Below are 20,662 nucleotides of genomic sequence, written 5' to 3'. Positions count from 1 at the left end.
TGATAAATGATTATTTTAACAATCTAGAAGAAAGTGCTCATGGAGTTCCAGCGACAAATATCTGGAATTACGATGAAACGAACTGCACGGATGATCCTGGGAGAAAAAAGGCTGTGGTTAAACGTGGCGTGAAATATCCCGAAAGGGCAATAAATGGAACGAGGTCTTTTATTTCACTGATGTTCTGTGGTAATGGGATAGGAAATATGTTATCCGCGTACGTGGTTTATAAGTCTGAACATTTATGGGAACGGTGGTGTCAAGGAGGGCCCAAAGGAACTCGATTTAACAAAACGAAAAGTGGGTAGTTCGACTCCCACACGTTTCAGGATTCTGGTTCAAATCTTTTTTCCTTCCTGCAGCAAAGAAACAACCTGGCCCGAAAGTTATTATTGGAGACAATTTGTCTTCTCATTTAGATAAGACCATCATCGAGATTAGTGCAAAAGAGAACATTCGTTTTTTGTTTCTCCCACCCAATACAACGCATCTCACCCAACCACTCGATGTTGCTTATTTTCGGCCATTTAAATCTGCCTGGAGAGCAATTCTGTCAGAATGGAAAGAAAAACAAGGAGGAATGTCTGCAACATCTCTTCCCAAAGACGAATTTCTACAGCTCTTAAAAAAATTGGAGGATAGAATCCACATCAGAAGTGCTGAAAATTTAATTTTAGGATTTCATGCTTGTGGCATCATTCCTGTTGGTAGAAATATAGTGCTAAGAAAACTGCCACGCTGGAGAACAGAAAATCTTTCCAATGCAGTCCTGAATGAAAGTGTTATGGATCTGCTAAAAGAGAGGAATACTGTATCGACCTTCAGAAGGAAGAGAATTAGGGTTTTTGTACAGCCAGGAAAATCGGCCAGTACCGACGATTTTGCTGAGAGTGGCTTTGATTCAAGAAGCGGAGTTGAGATTGCTGGTCCTAGTCGTGTGGAACCGTCGCCACAAAACAGCAGCGACTCTGAAGAGGAGTCTAAATCTACATTGATCATTACACCAACAGTACTACAGGAAACTCCTAACTTTACTGGAGTTTTCCCGGTCAGTGAAGACTGCATAAGAGCAGAACATTGGTTATTGGTGAACTTTGCTCCTCGAACATTCAACATGAAAGCCTATCTAGGACAAACAGAATCCATCACTACTGTACAACGAGCTGCAAAGAATATGAAGCCTTCTTTGTGCGAAGCAAGACTCAACGAGTATGTGACAAAGACCTCTTTGTGTTTCCGGATGAAAAGAAATCTGTGCGTTTTCCTAAAGCAAAGTGATTGGAAAAGTAGAAGCTCCCGAAATTTTACAAAGAGGAGTTTTGAAGTTTGCTGTCGATTCACATGAATGGTAGACAAACAGAGAGCAAAGACTATTGATAAACAAAAACTTTTTGTTGAACAATTTCTTTACAAATATCGATTACGATAGGTACTGCAAGATGCATCGTCTTCTTATTTTTTTTTGTGTGTGGTCCTATTGCTTTCTCAGCATGCACACGGCAAGGAATTATCGTTTAAATTTCATTAAAACGGGTTGACTCTGACGTTGAAATTTTCTTAGCATACCGGTATATTTGAAAATTGAGAAAACTTTCTATTTTGGTGACGTTGACTTAACATTGATATTAGGTTGTTATAGTCGCTACGTTCTGTCAACGCTGTACATTGCACAACGTCAGAAGTTAAATATTGAATCAAGGTTGATATTTAGTTGCTCAAGGTTTCTACCTTATTTAACTAAATATCAACGTTGTGTGCCTGATAGGTTTGTTCTTCGTTATTTTCGATACACCGTATCCTAATAGTAAAAATAAATCAAAGAATTGCATTCAAATAATGTACTTGAACAGAGCAATTGTTACAGGAGAACAACTTCACTGTATTCAGTACTTTAAAGTCACCCCTTGCCAGTTAAACTTTGAAATTCAGTCGTTTTCTAGGTTCGTTCAAAGACTCCCCATTGCCGGGTGACTTTGAACAGACCATTTAAATGAAAAAAAGGTACTTTTCAATTTGATTTTTCAAAGTAATCACATTTGTATTGGAAAGACCCATACCTGAGAGGTATTTTTAATGCCAACTTTTATTCTCATCACTTAAGAATTTTTTAAGGTAAAAAGAAATTTGCAAAAAGTGTACAAAGTCACCCCATGTTACGGTACAGAAGGTGTAGTAGGCCACAGTGGGAGCATTATCTCCTCTTACCCCGATGCTTGCATTCAAATATAGGTACCACTACTACCTTTAGCCTTCATCTGGTTTCGTTGGCAAATTTTCTGCAAATTTTTTTTGCGCAATACTACAAATGCATGTAAGTTACGATAAAAAAATTTTTTCAAAAAAAGAAGACTGTATAGTGGGCTACATACAAATAAAACACGGCCAGAAGCGAATCCAGCTGCCAACTGGTAGCCTATACATAAACATTTCAGAACCAAAGTTAAAAAAGACGATATACTTAGGCCACCATGTACTAGTTGTGAATAAAATTACTTTCAAGTTTTAAGGGGCAGTTGCCTCCCTTGGATCTGCTACATTACGATAGCCTAGCTATTTCACTTTCAATAACCGTCTTCGCGCGAGATTAACATTATTTTAATTATGTGGTTGCATAATGCATAGTTCAAAAACAACGTTGCCATAGTAAGTTTAGGCTACAACACGGGGCAATGGTTGGCTCCTTGAATAAATTCAGAGATTTTAAAAAAATGTCTAAAAGACGGTAACGTATGGGCTTCATGACATGCTTGGGCTTCACCATAATTTAACTTCGTCCAACGTGCGCTTTAACAATGAAACTGACAAATTAGATTTTATCTGTGCTTCAGTAAATCAGTAGCCTATTATAGGCTTAAATAAACACGGACATTGGTTTCAATACGATAGACTGCAAAAAGAAAACCTCATACTTGGAAAGTAAAGTTTGATTGTTTGGCAACGAACAATGGAACATAGTGAAATACATGACATGGGCTACACCTCTTTTGATAATGGTTCTGCTCATATTGGTGACTGGTCAGCGATGTACGCCATAACAATGCAAATAACTTGACGCAAAGATATCAACGCCTTAAAAATGTAAAAAGGAACAAGTTGATGTAAGTTCCTCAAGTGTAAGACAATGGATTCTCAGTGTCTCCAGAGCTGGATGTATTTTGTTCTGTTGAGGTACGTTTTGCGGCGCTTGTGTTTGAACTGGTGTCAGTGGTGTTTGTTCCTCCAATGGATACATTATAGTATATATTCATATAATGCAAAAAAGTTCTGAGGTTTTTCTTGTGGCTTTCGACGTGATGCTGTGTAGGACTGGTATTTCTAAAATACACAACACAATTCTTGAGCTAACAAATAATGCAAAAGTAGACTTGGCGTTTCAACTAAAAAATAAAAGTAACTCCAGACTTGTTCACGTGTTTCACTTTTTTTTCTAAACTAGCCTACTCAGAAACAACCCTTCAGGATTAAGTCGAAGGTTGTATAAAGCTAAACTAAGTTGATACAATTTCATCTAAAACAGCTAGGTTGTCATCGTTAAACCTGTCAGTTCGTCTTATTCGTCACATTTTTGTCGGACCTGGCACAATTCCTATAGTTTTTACCAGTTTGCATAAATCATCAGTTTTTTCTAATCCCTTTGAGGTGACGAATTAGACGAACTCTACTTTAGCACCATTAGGCTACTGCATAATTCACGTTGAAATCACATTCGGATTAATTTATGAGAGATGCTAATTACTTTTGGCTTAATTTCACCGGATTAAAACTGGACTACTACTAATATGATTCTACGGAATGGCCCGTTTCGGTGAGTTCCCTATTCGGTGAGAGCCCTATTCGGTGATTTTTTTTTAAATTATTGGGTACCGTAGCCTAATTATCATTACCGTTATAGGGTTAGGGATAGGGGTTGCGGGTTATGGTCTTATTTCAACGTTTAGCGACGTTAAAACGATGTAAAAGCGGCAATGATAATTAGGCCACGGTACCCAATAATTTTCAAAAAAAACTTTCAAAAAACTCACCGAATAGGGCTCTCACCGAAAAGGCTCTCACCGAATCGGACTCACCGAATAGTAGCAGACCCATGATTCCAACCCTCCCCCCACTCCATCAATAAACTTACCCGAAGTCCCACGAGTATTCCGAATAGCCAAAGCAATGTCACAATAATGACAAGTAAAGCACTAAGCCATACCCATATGGAAAGACCTACAAAGTACAAGGTATAATTGGATGAAAATTAACGCTTAATGAATGCTTTAAAAAACCAGGTATCATGATCGGTTTGTGTGTCACTGTCATCGTACCAGATTTAGCTTTGATGAGAAGCTACTTTGATGCATTATTAAGAGTATTAATTAAGCATCAAAACCCAAGAAAAGGTTAACATAATTTGTATTTTAACTTAAACATACTAAAAAAAAGACGTAATAATTCAAACGTTTTCGGCTTTCATTGGTACCTGAAGGTGAGAGTTGCGAAGACAAAAAAACAATGTTGATTTATTATTATTTTATTTACTATTTTATTTACAATATTTCTTGAGAATTAAATATTACGTCTAAATCTTGTGGTGTGGCTTGGTTTGATATTTTTGCCTCGCACCTGAGAAGTATTGTGTAGTGTGTTGTAAGATTCATAGCTTGGGTGTATGTCTCATTTAGAAAGATCCCAATTGACATTTCGATTTAAAACTGTAAACAACTATATATTCGTGAATTGACAAAAAATCTTTTTAGCAAAATCTTAACTCCACTAATAATAGGCTATTCAATATTCATAGTTGCAAGTGCTCTTACGCAAATCTGTAGAACTATTTTCCTTCAATACCGACAATAAAAGTAACTTTGCTAAAATGCGTCTCTCAACAAAACAAACGAAATAAAATTGACATATGACTCGATTACTTAATTAAGATACAGCTTCATAGCCTACCTGTCGAACGTGGCAGAAGGCATTTCGGTTGACCATCTGGTGAGCCGGAATAGAAAAACAACCCCTCATCACAATCACAGCGATACCCATCGCTGTGCAGGCTGCAAGATGACAGGTCAGTACAAGAGTTGTTGTAAGTGCAATAATCTACGTCATCACATGTGACGTTAGATGAAAATCCGTCACATGGTTTTTCCCGCTGGATGTCGCAAGAGCATTTAAAACTGTATCCGTTGGGGTCTGAAAACAAAAAACAAGATCAGCAAAGTGCAATATTATAATATATATATATTATATATATTATTATATTAAACCAATGAAAACTATCAATACTACAAAAAAGTGCTCAATGCTAAGCAAAAAAGCAAAGCAGAGCAAATTAAATTAAATATAGTTATTACTATCTGAAGCCTTTACAAATTGTTTCACCTAACGGATCATCAGAAGGTCTTATTCAAATAGAATCTTATATTATATATTATATTAGTATTATTATATTATATATTATTATATAATATATAATATTATAATAAGTTATTCAGTCAACCAATAGAAAATATTCTGCATGCTTTGTTTATCAAACAGTAGGCCTACAATAATTCAAAAAGATTTCCGGAACTGTACTGTCGTCAACGGAAAAGTCCGTTTTGGTAAAAAGAGAATCCAGGTCAGGACACTCTTTTAGTCGGCCTCAGACTAAAAGAAAGTCCTATTACCAATTAGTTCGTGTCGAAGTCTGTATAAACCTATAGTATGTATTAGCTTCTCTTTTATGAAAGCTAGTAGTCGAAACGTAACTTTTTCAATAAACTTATTTATATCCCAGTTCTGGGATGTCCAACCTGGCACTGCGGCCCACCTGAGATTTTTGTGCGGCCCGCAAGTCATTTTCACTCCAAGTAGAATTTTTAACTTCATGGCGAAAAAGGAACAGAATAAGAACTTTATAGAAAATAAAGAATGGTTGAATGATTTGTCTTTCTTAGTTGACTTCACAGAAGTGCTAGCTGAGCTCAATTTGCATTTACAAGGGAAAGGTCAGCTGTGTAGTTTAATGTTCGAGCGAATAAGTAGCTTTACCAGGAAATTAAAACTTTTCATAGCACAATTGAAAGCTGGCGAAATTGCACATTTTTGTAGTCTATCTGAAAGAGCTCAAGACAGGTCTGAAAAGTATGTTAAGTTATGTGAAGATTTGCTCGAAGAATTTACAGTCAGATTTTCTGACTTCAAAAAGATTGAAATTGAATTAAAACTATTCAGTGACCCATTTTCATTTCAGTGTGATAAAGCTCCATCCGAATTTCAACTTGAACTAATTGAACTGCGAAGTCGAGAAAGTTTGAAAACTTTCCACAGAGAGCACACTCTTCCTTTACTTTATAAAGAATTTCATTCATGTAATAAATTAGTTAATTTGTCCAGAAAATTATTCTTTATGTGGGGCAGCACATATTGTTGCGAGCAGTTATTTTTATCCATGAAAAACATCAAAACTGCAGAAAGAAACAGACTGACCAACAAACACTTAGCAAACATCCTAAGAATCAAGACAACGTCCTTTAATGCAAATGTTGATATCCTCTTAGCTGGAAAACAATGTCAAAAATCTCATTGACTTTGTATTGTAGAAATAAATGTTCGTTTCTTTCTATGTGTGTGTCATTTGTTCCTATTTTCAAAGGTGAAATTAATGGTTTTTAATTGTTTCTTTATGTACCTATTTTTCTTGAAATATAATAGGTCCTGCGGCCCATTGGTTTATTTCAAGTGACAATGCGGCCCACTATAATAAAAGGTTGGACTTCCCTGTTCTAGTTGAAAATGCTCGAGTGAAGATGATATAGGCTAGTTTAGTGGTTCCCAAATTTTTTTGTTGACGGCGCCCTTTGGAAATTTATGAACACTCGCTACGCTGTAATAAATTCAAAATTTTGCAAACTTTTACTTTTTAGCTTTTTCAATTTTCATCCACACAGAAATCCGCAGAACACCATTTGCTATTGCGCAAAAACTTTTTTGCTTTGCACAATGGACCTAAAAAGTGCGTCTGACTTTATCTGAGTAAATCTACCATTGTGACATTGTTTTGAGGTTCTATTACTCAATAAAAAGACAGCGATAATAGAAAGAAAATATATACATGTTTGTTTTTCAAACACATGAATCGTGTAAACTTGCTAATATAGTAGCAGGCTAGATGTGTGCGTTTTTTTCATAAGCTTTCACGGCGCCCTTGGCAAAGTCTCGCGGCGCCCAGTTTCGGAACCACTGTGCTAGCAGATTAAAACCGTTGACCTGTAATTTTAAAGCAGCAAATAATAAAATTGAATTGACCTGCAAGTATGAAATAAAACAATCCAATTATGACACAAAAACTTACCTGTTTCCATCAATCGGCACGAATTATCAGGATGACAAATTGTTCTAGTTGCATTGTTCGTTGATAAATCACACAATTCCTGCCTTGTTTCGTTATTGCATCGAACACATCTTGACCCTTCTTGCTTGAATCCAGGCTCGTCGCAAGTAATAACTTCCATGCAAGTAAAATTTGAATTTCCTGATAGCATGAATCCGCTGGCACAGTCACATCGATACCCATCGCTGTGTAGACTGCAAGATGACCGCTCAGTGCAAGAGTTGTTGTAAGTGCAATAATCTACGTCATCACATGTGACGTAGGACTTGTAACCGACGCAAGGATTCTCTCTCGAAATAATGCAGGAACAGTTGGAGCTGTAGCCGCCAAGATCTAGAACAAATATACAGTTTAGAACATCATCTAACTGATCATAATTTAAAAAATTCCGGCTACGATAGCTTGTGTTCTGTTGTTCCAACGAAAACATTGGTTTTATAGTGCCCGAGAGCTCTCTCTGACGTCACGCGCTTTGCTTCACTGGCGCGCGTCATCCTGGAATACATTTGATTTGTACAATACCGCGAGCTTTTAGTGTAATCTCGCTTGGAAATCTAGGATGTTGATTGTTGTCGTCTCTATTTAATGAAAGACACAATCAGAGATTTATTGTGTTTGATTCGGGATAATACAACGTTCACCTGGCGAGACAAAAGCAACTGAACTGACAGAACGAAAGGTAACAAAATTGCGAAACAAGGACAACTTGAAAGTCACGTGATAATACGCACACCAGTTCGGGTGTTGCAGATGCAAAGGGGTAACATCCAATATATCAACATCCCCTCTGGTTTGCATGAGTGTTTGTACAGTATAAAGTAACAGTTATAATATAAAACATAAATAATATAACACCACTCACAAAATTTTCACCAAAAATAATCACATAGTTTTACTGGAGATCTACGATTTCTTTGCGGTCTTGCATCAGGGGTAGGGGTAGACCTATCAGCATTGGGTAATACATTGTTACATGGAGGTACGTAATTATTGTTGTTGGCTTTTGAATTGAAATACGGTGCATTTGATTCATTATCATCACTTTGGCTTTGGTTTTCACTGCGATAAATACGAACATGAACAGTTGAACACGGTTTCGTTGTGACACCATTCATAGATTTAATGATGTAAGTGCGTGACTATAGTTTTCTCACAATTGTACCACTGTGCCATTCTTTCTTTTCTGGGTTTTGATAAAATATCTTTTGGTTAACGAACAATGCAGGCAAGCGTTTGGCAGTTTTGCCATAGTATATCTTAATGCTCTTTTTCCGTTTTAGCCGTTTACAGTGTTCCACAGATTTGCAGTGCTTGGTAATCACAGGTAGAACAGAGCGAGTTTGTCGTCCAAATACAATTTCAGTAGGACTAACACCAACATCCTGACGGGGAGTGTTACGGATTTCAAGTAAAGTTAAATACTGATCGTCATGGTTTTTAGAAGTACGTTTGAACATGTTTTTTAAAGTCTTTACTGCGGATTCCGCTTTACCATTTTCTCGTTGATGATCAGGACTGGAGACAGTGTGCGTAATAATTCCAGCTACTACAAAAGTTTTTAAACGCAGTAGCCATAAAAATAGCAGCAGAATCAGAATTCAAACATGTTGGAATACCATATCGGGCAAAATGTTTTTTTTAAACAGTGTAGGCTACAACAGACATTGAGTTGTGGATGTCAACAAATCGGCTTCTATAAAAGTAGAGTAATAGTCAACAGTGACCAGATAAGATTTACCATTGAATTCACACAAATCAACACCACATTTTTCAAAAGGAAAAGTTCCTTCGTTGTGTTGTTTTAAAGGTTCTTCTGTGTTGCAAGGTTTTAGGTGGTTACAAATGTCACAACTTTCAGCGAGTCGTTTAATGTCTTTAGACATGCCCAGCCAAAAAAAATGGTTTCTCGAGCTCGTCGCATCATGCTATCGTAACCAAGATGAGCGCAATGCAATTGTTTTTTATGTCACCACGTAAAGATTTAGGAATAACAATTTTTTCACCTTTTAGAATTATGTCATTGTCATGGCTTAAAGTTTCACGAAAGGAAAAATACGGTTTAACATTACAAGGTACTTTAATTTTATCAATGGGCCATCCGTGTTGTATCATCTCAAGCAAGTTCTTCGCTTCGTCATCGTTGTACAATGTGCATGGCTTGACGTACCGATGTTAGTCTTTCGTCTGGAATTTCTTCTAATGCGTTCACGGACATTATCCTAGTTATTCGATCATCAGGATTTCTCAATTCTAGATAGGCACAACTTAGTGTATCTGCTATGACAATGGTGTTTCCTGGTACATAGTGAAATTCGATGTCGTATCGATTTAATCTCATGATTAGTGCTTGAAGTCGTTTCGGAGCTTGACTTAACGGTTTCTTGAGAATGTTTCCAAGAGAGCTATGATCGTTGTGCACTATGACACCTGGACCATACGTGTACTGATCAAATCTTTCAAGACCAAATACTACAGCAAGCATTTCTTTTTGAATCTGAACCCAGTTTCTCTCAGATTTCCTTAAGGCTCGAGAAGCGTACTCTATTGGGTCTCCTGGTTTTAGACACCAGTCATTTCGATGGTGTGGGTTCGAATCCCACCGCTGCCACCATGTTGATTGCTGTCGTCTCTATTTAACGAAAGACACAATCAGGGATTTATTGGGTTTGATGCGGGCTAATACAACGTTCACCTGGCGAGACGAATAGCAACTGAACTGCCAGAACAAAAGATAACACAGATTGCGCAACAAGGACAACTTGAAGGTCACGTGATAATACGCACACCAGTTCGTGTGTTGCAGATGCAAAGGGGTAACAACCAATATATCAACATGAGCGATTGTAAGCAATAAATTTTTGTAAGAATGCCTGATCGCATTCTGGCTAGTGTTGCATACACACGGAGATTTGCCGTCGTGTTACATTGTGTGGTTGTGCACAGCGATTATAATGATTACAGTAGAGTTTTTTTTTTTCAATCAAGACTAGAGACCTTTTTAAGTAACTACAACCATGATTTCTGACTCAGTTTTCTAGTTGAATTCAAGTCTTAGTTGTGTTAATTTCTGGTGGTGGAACTGTGAATCGCTCTGCTGTTTTTCTTTTGTTGCCTGGATTTTGTCAATAAACGAAGCAATAGCAAAGACCATCGTGTTCCGATCACTTTTCGCCTAATCATGCCCAAAGGCGAAAAGTCTTGTTGTCCCACCGACGACTGTGTATGAGCGGGAATGTTAACCAGCAACGTGCCGCTACACTTTCATTAGTACTAAATAGTTGGTAAAAGTCGGACGTAAATTGATGATTTTTCTTTTCAAACAGTTTTCAAAATTTTAAAAGTAATGGTTTGTTATTGAACACTCGCATAGTCATTTTCCAATAAATCTTAATACTTTCGCAAGCTACTTAATTTTGTAAATTCTTTGCAAACTGAAATAAACAATACCTACCTGTTTGCGTCACGTTACAGACACGATCAGGCTGGCAATTCTCACGCTTCATTGATGAACTGCATAGTTCGTAGTCTGTTATATAATTGCAAGGCTGGCAAACCGAATCAATCTCCTTAAATCCAGTTTCATTACACAGACACGAATAACTTCCGGGATTGTTTAGACATGTGAACATTGTCCGATCACAAGAATCTAACCCTTCCGTACACTCGTCAATGTCGACACACATGAATCCATCTCCTGTGTATCCAGGGTTGCACGCACAAGTGTAATTTCCAGGTGTGTTTATGCAGTTAGCGTTTTCATGGCACTTGTGTGTGTTGATGGCGCACTCGTTAATGCCATTACAAAATCCTGCGAATCCATTTCCTGTGTATCCAGGCTTACAAACACAAGTGTAACTTCCAATTTCATTATAGCAGTATGCCTTTCTGTCACAATTGTCTATTCCTTGAAAGCATTCATCGGTGTCGTTACATATCGTTGTATTCCGGTGGAAACCATCTTCACAATCTAAAAAGAAACCAAACCTTTTAATTCAATATTGCTATGTTACTATACTGTTATACATGCTATAATGTTCTTTTATCCGTGCTGGCGACCTACTGTTTGCCCTCATACGCACAGCACACTTATTCAAATCAACTTATTTCACAAACACAAACCAAAATCACCCAAATTAAATAAAATCTACTTTCTCAAGAATCGGTTAAATCCTTTGGGGTTGTTAGCTATGATCGGTTTCTTGTTTGTTTTAATTGTTAGTTGCATAAGCTTTTTTACCTGATTAGCCTAATTACATTATTGCAAGGTTTTTCAGTAATATGGCACCTCACTATACTACGTATTCTAGTTGCAAATAGAAGCAAGCGAGATTTCCTAAAGTAAAGCCGGTATGCCATGACAGTATGCTCTAAGTTGTACGCAGTTATAAAAGAGTTGTAAACAATTAGGCCTACTCTAAGTACTGGTAATAGCTTAGGCTACTGCTCGGAACATTTTAAAGCAAGCTTCGAAACTAATTGATTAATTTATTTTATAATGTTTTTGCTCTTCATACGGAGCATCAGCATACTTGTGTAAATTTGAAGAGTTTTCGCCGTTCCACTACCAGCATCATTCCCAGGAGTCAAGTAAATCATGTAAGGTGAACCAGGACGAAGCCCATTGATGATTCCAGTAAAGTTTTGACCAAAATTAATGATGTTCACAACAATCTGAAACAAACTTGTCTCGTTTTGCAACACCCAGGTTTGTGTTTAGCGTGCAAAAATTTGGATTATTGGGAGAGGAAAGCAAGGAAGCCGCCTATTTTTGTTACTACATTCATGCATATCTTATGTGTCTTGCAAGAAAAATCAGTGTATTTTTGATAAGCGCCCGATCAAATTCTTCCACAATCTTCATACCACTTAATGTTTGGTGTTCAACAAGACAGTTTAAATTGAGAGTATGTAACTATTCATTGTTACAAGCCATACTGATGGATATTATTAGATCCATGGCCGGTTTAGTGATAAGGTGTTATCACTCTTACTGAAGAACACCACGTCGGCTGCGTAGCCGAGGAGTGAGAGTCTATGCATGACGTTAGAAAGTGCGTCAGTTCGACATGTATAGATTAGAAAGCATAGAACTATTTTTAGTAAGGTACTAAATGGCATGTTTGAAGATGGACCCAAAGAGTGGATTCCTTGCCTGCCTGTTCATTTAAATCTTAAAGCACCGTGCATTAGGCTGGACCAGGGATATCTAGAGAAGGGGATATGAAGGCTCGCAGCGATTGCCTTATTCTCATGACACTACCAGGGCGGTAGTTTGTAGGGCTTTAAACATGTGGTTCTTTTTAAAATTTAGAAAGTTTTGTAGTGCAGCTGGTACAATGAGCTACAGAAGACAGTTAGCAAATGTTACGTAGAGCATATTTAAAGAATACTTGTTTACAAAGACAGTTGAAAAGTTACCAGTAAGCTGTTTTTTCAACAAAGCCTTTGCAGAAGGCTAGATGTAAAGCAAGTATATGGGTAGTTGAATTAACAAGTAACCATGAGCATGCTGTGAATATCCAGGCCTGATGCTAATAGCGCAATGCAAGTTATCATAACAAGATTTATTAAACTACTATCGGTGCCAATTGTCATTTTACGATAAACACAGATTATTTACGATAAACAAAAGCCCTTCTATTGTCAGACGTAATAAAAGCCTTCGTATATATTTTGTTTTCTGTGCCACACGTAATTCCTTACACATTATGAACAAGCGATTATATTGTACGTCCTATCTAAAGCCATTACATTTTCTTCCGCTTCTCGTTTAACTCTTTCAGAAGCTGCCGAAGACAACGGTGTTGCCGTCAGCTCATAAAAAATTGCTCCGGAAACAGGTAACCAGCTGCACTGGATGGAGGTTTGAGTAATTTCATCAATGGAAAATGTGGATGGCAACTCGGGAACTGAAAAATAAGTAGTCATTGTCATACTTCCGCATGCACAAATAGAAATTGTTCAGCCAACATAATTCTACAATACTGTTTAGAACTGTGGTGAGTGTTGTTTCAAGACGGTTAGATTACTTAGTACCTACACGTCTTCGACCTTTGTTGATGCGCCAAATGCAAAAAGGGACACCATCAGTACCACTTTTAAAACTTTTACCTATTCGAGAAATCGAACGCAGATCAGCCGGAACAAAATAAAATAACTTACAGTGGCTACTTAGCTGGTTTGAACGGTACTACGACACTTCAAGCATTCATCTGCATTTTTGTAACTGTAATTTTTATGAAATAAACACAAATGGAGCTTTTAAACTACAGTAAGTTATGAATACACACTTTAACTAGATTCGGCACCTAGCTTAGAAAAATAAGTTCTTTTTATTGTATTTGTAATAGTACTTTAAAATTGTCAAAGTTTTACCGTTTAAAAACAGCTTTATTTTATTCAAAAGTTTCTTAAAAATTTCAATTTTTTTTTACCAGTAACAAAGTATTCCATGTTGGATTCAATTCCATGTTCCTCAATTAGAGCACGGGCGCTGTAACTTGTGCCTGGTTTCAACCCGTCAATTGTTGCTTCGTTGGAAGTGATTGGATAAGTGTAAATTTTTATATCTTGAATTTCTTCAACAACAATCTAAGACAAATGTAAACAGTAAATGGAGAAAATTTATAATTTAATAAGATTAAATTTAGGCTGATAAAATACGGATTTCTTCTCAAAGATTTTTGTATATAAATACAGGATGCTGAAGTAAGTTAACCATAATTTTGTTATAACCAAAAATATCGAGATATGTTTTGTATAAAGCAGTAAACAAATAAATAAAAATAAAATAATAATAAATAAATAAAAATGTAAACAAATAAAAGCTTATCCATAAAATCAGGTGAGCTTTTTGCACTACCAACAGTGATTTTAGTTTGAAGCGTAAGGGGTTGAAAATTGATAAAATTGGAAGTAAAAATGTTGGGCAATGTGTGGCAACAACATGTTAGCAATAAATAGTACACTACATCATTTTCTGCTAAGCAAACATCATTTAACGGTCTTTACTTCTCAATAAAGACAGTTGTGCTGAGTGAAGCACGTCAGAAACAAGGTCGGTTATAGTTTTTATCACATTGAGGCATCATAAAACCTGTGGTCGCAAAAACTTCATAAAGCAACAAACTTTATAATTATATGTCAGGAGAACAGATTTTATGCTTAGTGTCACTAAATAAATGCAGAACACATAGAAAAAAATTGAAGCAGTAATGCAGAGACTAGCGCCATAAACATATTCTGAACATCAGCATGCCAAGAGTTGACTAAAATTTATAAAAAATAAAGCCTAGGCAATCATGGCTATAAGCTTCAACAAGGAAAGTAATTTTATTTAAAATTCAAGTCGAGGAAATATCAATTACCCCATCACTATTTGCAATAAGATATCAATAAGTTGTTTCTCTGCTTCATAGCACGTTCGTATTTTGTTATATATACCACACAGGAAAACATATATAAAATTTTCCAACAAATTTTTGCATTTGGGTACAAGCCACTTCCCCATCTTGCGTATCATCCTTATAAAAATTGTTAAATTTGTCAAAAAGTGCACTTACCTCGTAAGAAAATTCCGGATGCAAGGTGTTCAAGAACACATTAAACGAACTATTTGTTACAGCTTCCACGACAATAATGGGAATTTCTGAACACAAACAGCTGTATTATTATTAGCAGGATTTGTTTTCAAAAGACAATGCGGATTCTCAACCAGAAAAACAATCAAAACCCAATATAAAAAAGTACTAACCTACGCAAAAACTGATGTCATCAATCTTAGTGTATCCGTCATTGCAATAACACAAGAAGTGACCGAAGGTGTTTATGCAGTTTCCATTCTTTTTATCACAAGAGTCTGTTTCATCCTTGCATTCATCAATATCAACACATCCCGCTCCATTTAACAAATAACCATTTTTGCAAGGGCAATTGTAGCCTCCCATGGTGTTTATGCAGTTTTCATTTGTTCTATTACAAGTGTCTGTTTCATCATCACATTCATTGACATCAACGCATTCCGTTCCATCGGTGGAATAACCATCCTTGCAAATGCAATTGTAGCCTCCCATGGTGACTATGCAGTTTTCATTTGTTCTATTACAAGAGTTAGTTTCATCACCACAGCCACTGAAATCAACGCATTCTGCTCCAATCAACAAATAACCATCTTTGCAAATGCAATTGTAGCCTCCCATGGTGTTTATGCAGTTTTCATTTGTTCTGTTACAAGAGTCTGTTTCATAATCACATTCATTGTCATCAACGCATTCCGTTCCAACGATGGAAAAACCATTTTTGCAAGGACAATTGTAGCTTCCCATGGTGTTTATGCAGATTTGATTTGCTCTATTACAAGAATCTGTTTCATCATCACATTCATTGACATCAACGCATTCCGTTCCAACGATGGAAAAACCATTTTTACAAGGGCAATTGTAGCTTCCCATGGTGTTTATGCAGTTTTCATTTGCTCTATTACAAGAATCTGTTTCATCATCACATTCATTGACATCAACGCATTCCGTTCCAACGACGGAAAAACCATTTTTGCAAGGGCAATTGTAGCTTCCCATGGTGTTTATGCACATTTGATTTGCTCTATTACAAGAATCTGTTTCATCATCACATTCATTGACATCAACGCATTCCGTTCCAACGAAGGAAAAAACATTTTTGCAAGTACAATTGTAGCTTCCCATGGTGTTTATGCAGATTTGATTTGCTCTATTACAAGAATCTGTTTCATCATCACATTCATTGACATCAACGCATTCCGTTCCAACGATGGAAAAACCATTTTTGCAAGGGCAATTGTAGCTTCCCATGGTGTTTATGCAGTTTTCATTTGCTCTATTACAAGAATCTGTTTCATCATCACATTCATTGACATCAACGCATTCCGTTCCAACGATGGAAAAACCATTTTTGCAAGGGCAATTGTAGCTTCCCATGGTGTTTATGCAGTTTTCATTTGCTCTATTACAAGAATCTGTTTCATCATCACATTCATTGACATCAACGCATTCCGTTCCAACGATGGAAAAACCATTTTTGCAAGGGCAATTGTAGCTTCCCATGGTGTTTATGCAGATTTGATTTGCTCTATTACAAGAATCTGTTTCATCATCACATTCATTGACGTCAACGCATTCCGTTCCAACGATGGAAAAACCACTTTTGCAAGGGCAATTGTAGCTTCCCATGGTGTTTATGCAGATTTGATTTGCTCTATTACAAGAATCTGTTTCATCATCACATTCATTGACATCAACGCATTCCGTTCCAACGATGGAAAAACCATTTTTGCAAGTGCAATTGTAGCTTCCCATTGTGTTTATGCAGTTTTCATTTGTTCTATTACAAGAGTCTGTTTCATCATCACATTCATTGTCATCAACGCATTCCGTTCCAACGATGGAAAAACCATCCTTGCAAGTGCAATTGTAGCTTCCAATGGTGTTTATGCAGTTTTGATTTGTTGTATTACAAGAATCTGCTTTATTTTCACATTCGTCAACATCTAGAAGTAATGTATTGGTGTATTTAGATGTTGCTTCTGAATCGTTCTTGCAGCTACTCAAGTTTTTAAGTAATGTAATTTTAAATCAAAATTTTGTCGGACAATTAGAGGAATGAAGATATAAATGTTGACATACAAAAAAATTTTAAATCACATGGGGGTCACATTTAATCCAAATATAGCTGATTAATTTATACTTCAAATTAACACTTTTAAAATTGTCCTAACCAAACGGTTGTTTGTAAAAATTATTTGACCAAAAAAGTGCTCATCTTACCCCATTCTCTCCTAGAGGTCAACTTACCAATAAATGATTCAAAATCTTAAATTTGTAGAAGCTACATTTGAAATCGCAGTGTTAATTTTAGGGCATGGATACTCAATAAATATATTTTGTACGGATTTTTTAATCCTATAAGGAGAACGTATTATTTAACCCTTGTATTTTGTTTAGATGTAAAAACACTGTTACTCCTGAAGAGGACATCTTGGGATGTCGAAAACGTTCGCAATTTGTTTCGATGTATTTTTTTTTGGATTTCTGTAAATATTATAGTAATAAAACTTAAATATGTTAAACTTGATTACGTTGCTGGGCTTCGTGTGCCAGTGGTTGAACAAGACAAACTCTCTACCAAAGCGTTATGAGGAAAAAATACCAAACCTACAACATGATTTTTTGTACCAAAGACAGGCAAGACACAACAATGCAACACAGTTGAGCATTACACCAATTACAACCCTGTTGTAATGTTGTGTTTGGCCTGTCTTTGATTTAAAAAATCAAAGAAAGGATTTGTTTTTACATTTTTGCATTCAATTCGCGTTGTTCGTTGTTCAAATCGAAACAGGTTGTTCATAAATCTCTATTTACATTTGTCCGCAAGTGGATCCGGACCAATCAAATACCTCAAATAACTTTAACTCTTTGACAAGTTGAAGCTCTTATTGTTGTCAAGCTGTACGATCTCGTGGACTATGACTTTCTTATTTGATTTGAAATTATTGTCAACCACTTGCTAAACTCAAAAAGCGTTGCAACAGTCAACATTGTGATGAATTACTGCGCTTTTCTGTTTCACACTTTTTTCTGTTACTTTACACATGATTGCTCGGCTGTACACTCGTACTATACTATTATCGTAAACATACACCTTTCTACCTAATTTGAAAGTTTTTAATTGCTTTTTTACAAAAATAAATGAAATAATTAGTTCACCAAAATATCATACGCCACTCACTAAAACATATTTTTGTAACTTAATTTCATGTCTTCAACTGGGAAAATTTTATTTTACTTTCAGAAATTGCATTATTTTTTCAGTGTTTTAGATGTATTTGACCACGTGATCCACCCCTAAATACCCTCAAAGAATAATGAGGCTCTGTAAAGACTAGGCTATGTTATAACGAATGGATATGCATATACGCAGTTGATCGTGAAAAAATGTGAAGCGGAATTCAGCTGTTTCCGTCTCTTTGCCTGATTAGTACCGCGCTTATTCTGACTAGGCTACGTTTTTTGTCAAATACCGTATGTATTGTTATACAGTAAATTACCCATTATAGAAAGAAATGAATATGCCCCATTACATTTATGTTGTAATTGTCAGGTATTGCGAAAAGACATTTTGTTAAGTCTTAGGCATGTACTAGATTTCCATAATAGAAATGTCAAATAACAGGCATTTACAAAATATTCAAAACATTTTCCGAAAACCTTCCTAAAATGAGATATTTGCTGTTTTGCACTTAGCTTACTTTAAATCCATTCTCTCCGTCCGAATAAACTGTTGTATTATGCCTAAATATCACGCCAAAATTACATCTATGGTGTAACACCAAAACTAACTCTCAAACTTAGGTAAAGAACATCAACATTATATCACATGTAGTTATTACTATCTCAACCTTAACAGCCTGTTTCACCTAAATAAGGATCATCAGAAGGACCTTGTTCAAACAGAATAAGGATCATCAGAAGGACCGTATTCATATAGATTCTATTTGAATAAGGTCCTTCTGATGATACTTATTTAGATGAAACAGGCTGTTGAGGGTTCAGATAGTAATAACTATATATATTTGATTTAATTCGCTCTGCTTTGCTTTTTTGTTTAGCATTGAGCATTTTTTGTAGTATTAATAGTATTCATTATATCTATATAATCACTTCACTATATAATCAATCACATTACATTTTGTTAATCACCTGACTCAACATCAACAGATAGCACTGTAGTTACGGGTGTCAGACTGCCGTCGTGCTTTCTTGTAGTTGCTTCAATGATCACTGGTATTGGATCATTCGGCGTTAAATTATTTATTCGGACCTGTAAGTAAATGCAATTTTTATTTCTTTAAAAACAACGTCTAAACAGACATTGTTAACTACAGATAGAGAAAACCATCGTCTCATCCGAAACCTCAAGTCAACTCTACTTTCATTTCACTACGCTGAAGAGACCCCTAAGATCGAAACATTCGCCTATGTCCTTCGTTAACAATGCCTTTTTAGAAATTATCTTTGAATAAATAAAAAAAGAGTCAAAAGTCATGTAATTTTTACTTTGTGTGGATTTACATGTACATGAGTGATCACTGATATTTTTTTATTCATTTGTTGATGTATGCATATCAGTTTGTATTTTTCGTGGATTCATCTTTTGTACCATGGGCTAATTAATTATATGTTTGCTGGTACACCCTTTCATTTTCTTTGCATTTTAATACTCAAACAAGTTTGAAAGATTTACGCGATCCTTCACCTGTAATCCTCTTCAGTGATTTATTTGAACAAGTCTGGAATAGTGACGTAATAAAGTAATAAGAAAATTGGTTTCCTTTTTAAAAAAGTTCTCTCCTTGCCTTATACGCAGTTGAACTGTCCAAGTCTGTTTCCAGCAAAGTATCGTCTGTTACATCGAAGTCAAATCGAGTAGCTCGAGACACTGCATCTGAAGTAAGATTCAAGGTAACAGCTGTTCCGTCAATGGAGGAGACGTAGTTGAGGGAGGAGGAAGAAACAAGAGCAGGATCTGTTGGAAAAAAATACTTTTTAATGATGTAGTATGTCACGTTTGTGCTTAACAAAGAAAATTGATTCGGTTTACGACATTTCATTATAGGGTGACCACTGACCAGGTATCTTTCATGTGACTTTTGCTTCTTTTTAATAAACAGCTCAATATGCAACTACCAGACCGAGTAAACCAAGCGGCGGTTGATATGCATGCATATCGAGGCTAGCCTCCAGCAATGAAGACAAGCCCCTTCACCGTTGTGTTATATTAAACCATTTTAATGGTAATTTTACAAATTTCAAGGTTAAAATGTTTAATATATTTTCAAGTGTTACCGATTTATTGTTTTTGCATATTTTTCAGAACCTTTCGATGATCCCCCTTTTTGGGGGAACAGGCTGTAAAGGTTTTAGAAAGTAATAACTACGTTTGATTTTATGGCTTATATATAGCCAGGGTTGCCATCGACATGGACCCAAAAATAAGGACAACCGAAAAATTAGATTAGCATTTAAAAAACATTTTTGGACATACTTTGTATTTATACGAGCCGTGTCATATCACATTCCATACTTTTTGCCAGAAACAATCTGCTCCAGCAACTCCTTGTTGTTAGAAATTGTCAAATTGCTTCATGGATCTCACGGTAGCTCAGGTATAGGTTTATCTTTACTTGTAGCTGGGATTTGACTGTCGTTGCACTAAGTCTGTTCCTTTCCTTGGTCCACTGCGCCGAAACAAGAGAGAACACTCTTTCCA

General features: G+C 36.2%; 1 protein-coding gene across 1 annotated transcript in view; it reads right to left on the bottom strand.

Moving 5' to 3' along the window:
• Nucleotides 1–1,970: 1,970 nt before the first annotated feature.
• LOC145788291 (uncharacterized) overlaps nt 1,971–20,662 on the bottom strand; it is a 38,967-nt gene continuing 20,275 nt past the window's right edge. The window contains exons 10-21 of the mRNA XM_082600073.1: nt 19,749–19,918; nt 19,093–19,213; nt 15,111–16,880; nt 14,920–15,005; nt 13,792–13,948; nt 13,109–13,266; nt 11,887–12,028; nt 10,809–11,324; nt 7,319–7,690; nt 4,936–5,175; nt 4,124–4,209; nt 1,971–3,315 (exon numbers count right to left, since the gene is read on the bottom strand). Coding sequence (XP_082456199.1) covers nt 3,232–3,315; nt 4,124–4,209; nt 4,936–5,175; nt 7,319–7,690; nt 10,809–11,324; nt 11,887–12,028; nt 13,109–13,266; nt 13,792–13,948; nt 14,920–15,005; nt 15,111–16,880; nt 19,093–19,213; nt 19,749–19,918 — 3,902 coding nt within the window. The 3' untranslated portion in view covers nt 1,971–3,231. The remainder of the gene's footprint in view (nt 3,316–4,123; nt 4,210–4,935; nt 5,176–7,318; nt 7,691–10,808; nt 11,325–11,886; nt 12,029–13,108; nt 13,267–13,791; nt 13,949–14,919; nt 15,006–15,110; nt 16,881–19,092; nt 19,214–19,748; nt 19,919–20,662) is intronic.

The sequence above is a fragment of the Aplidium turbinatum genome, chromosome 2 (genome assembly GCF_918807975.1).
Source record: "Aplidium turbinatum chromosome 2, kaAplTurb1.1, whole genome shotgun sequence".
Taxonomy (NCBI): Eukaryota; Metazoa; Chordata; class Ascidiacea; order Aplousobranchia; family Polyclinidae; genus Aplidium; species Aplidium turbinatum.
This window is presented reverse-complemented; position numbering and strand designations above follow the sequence as displayed.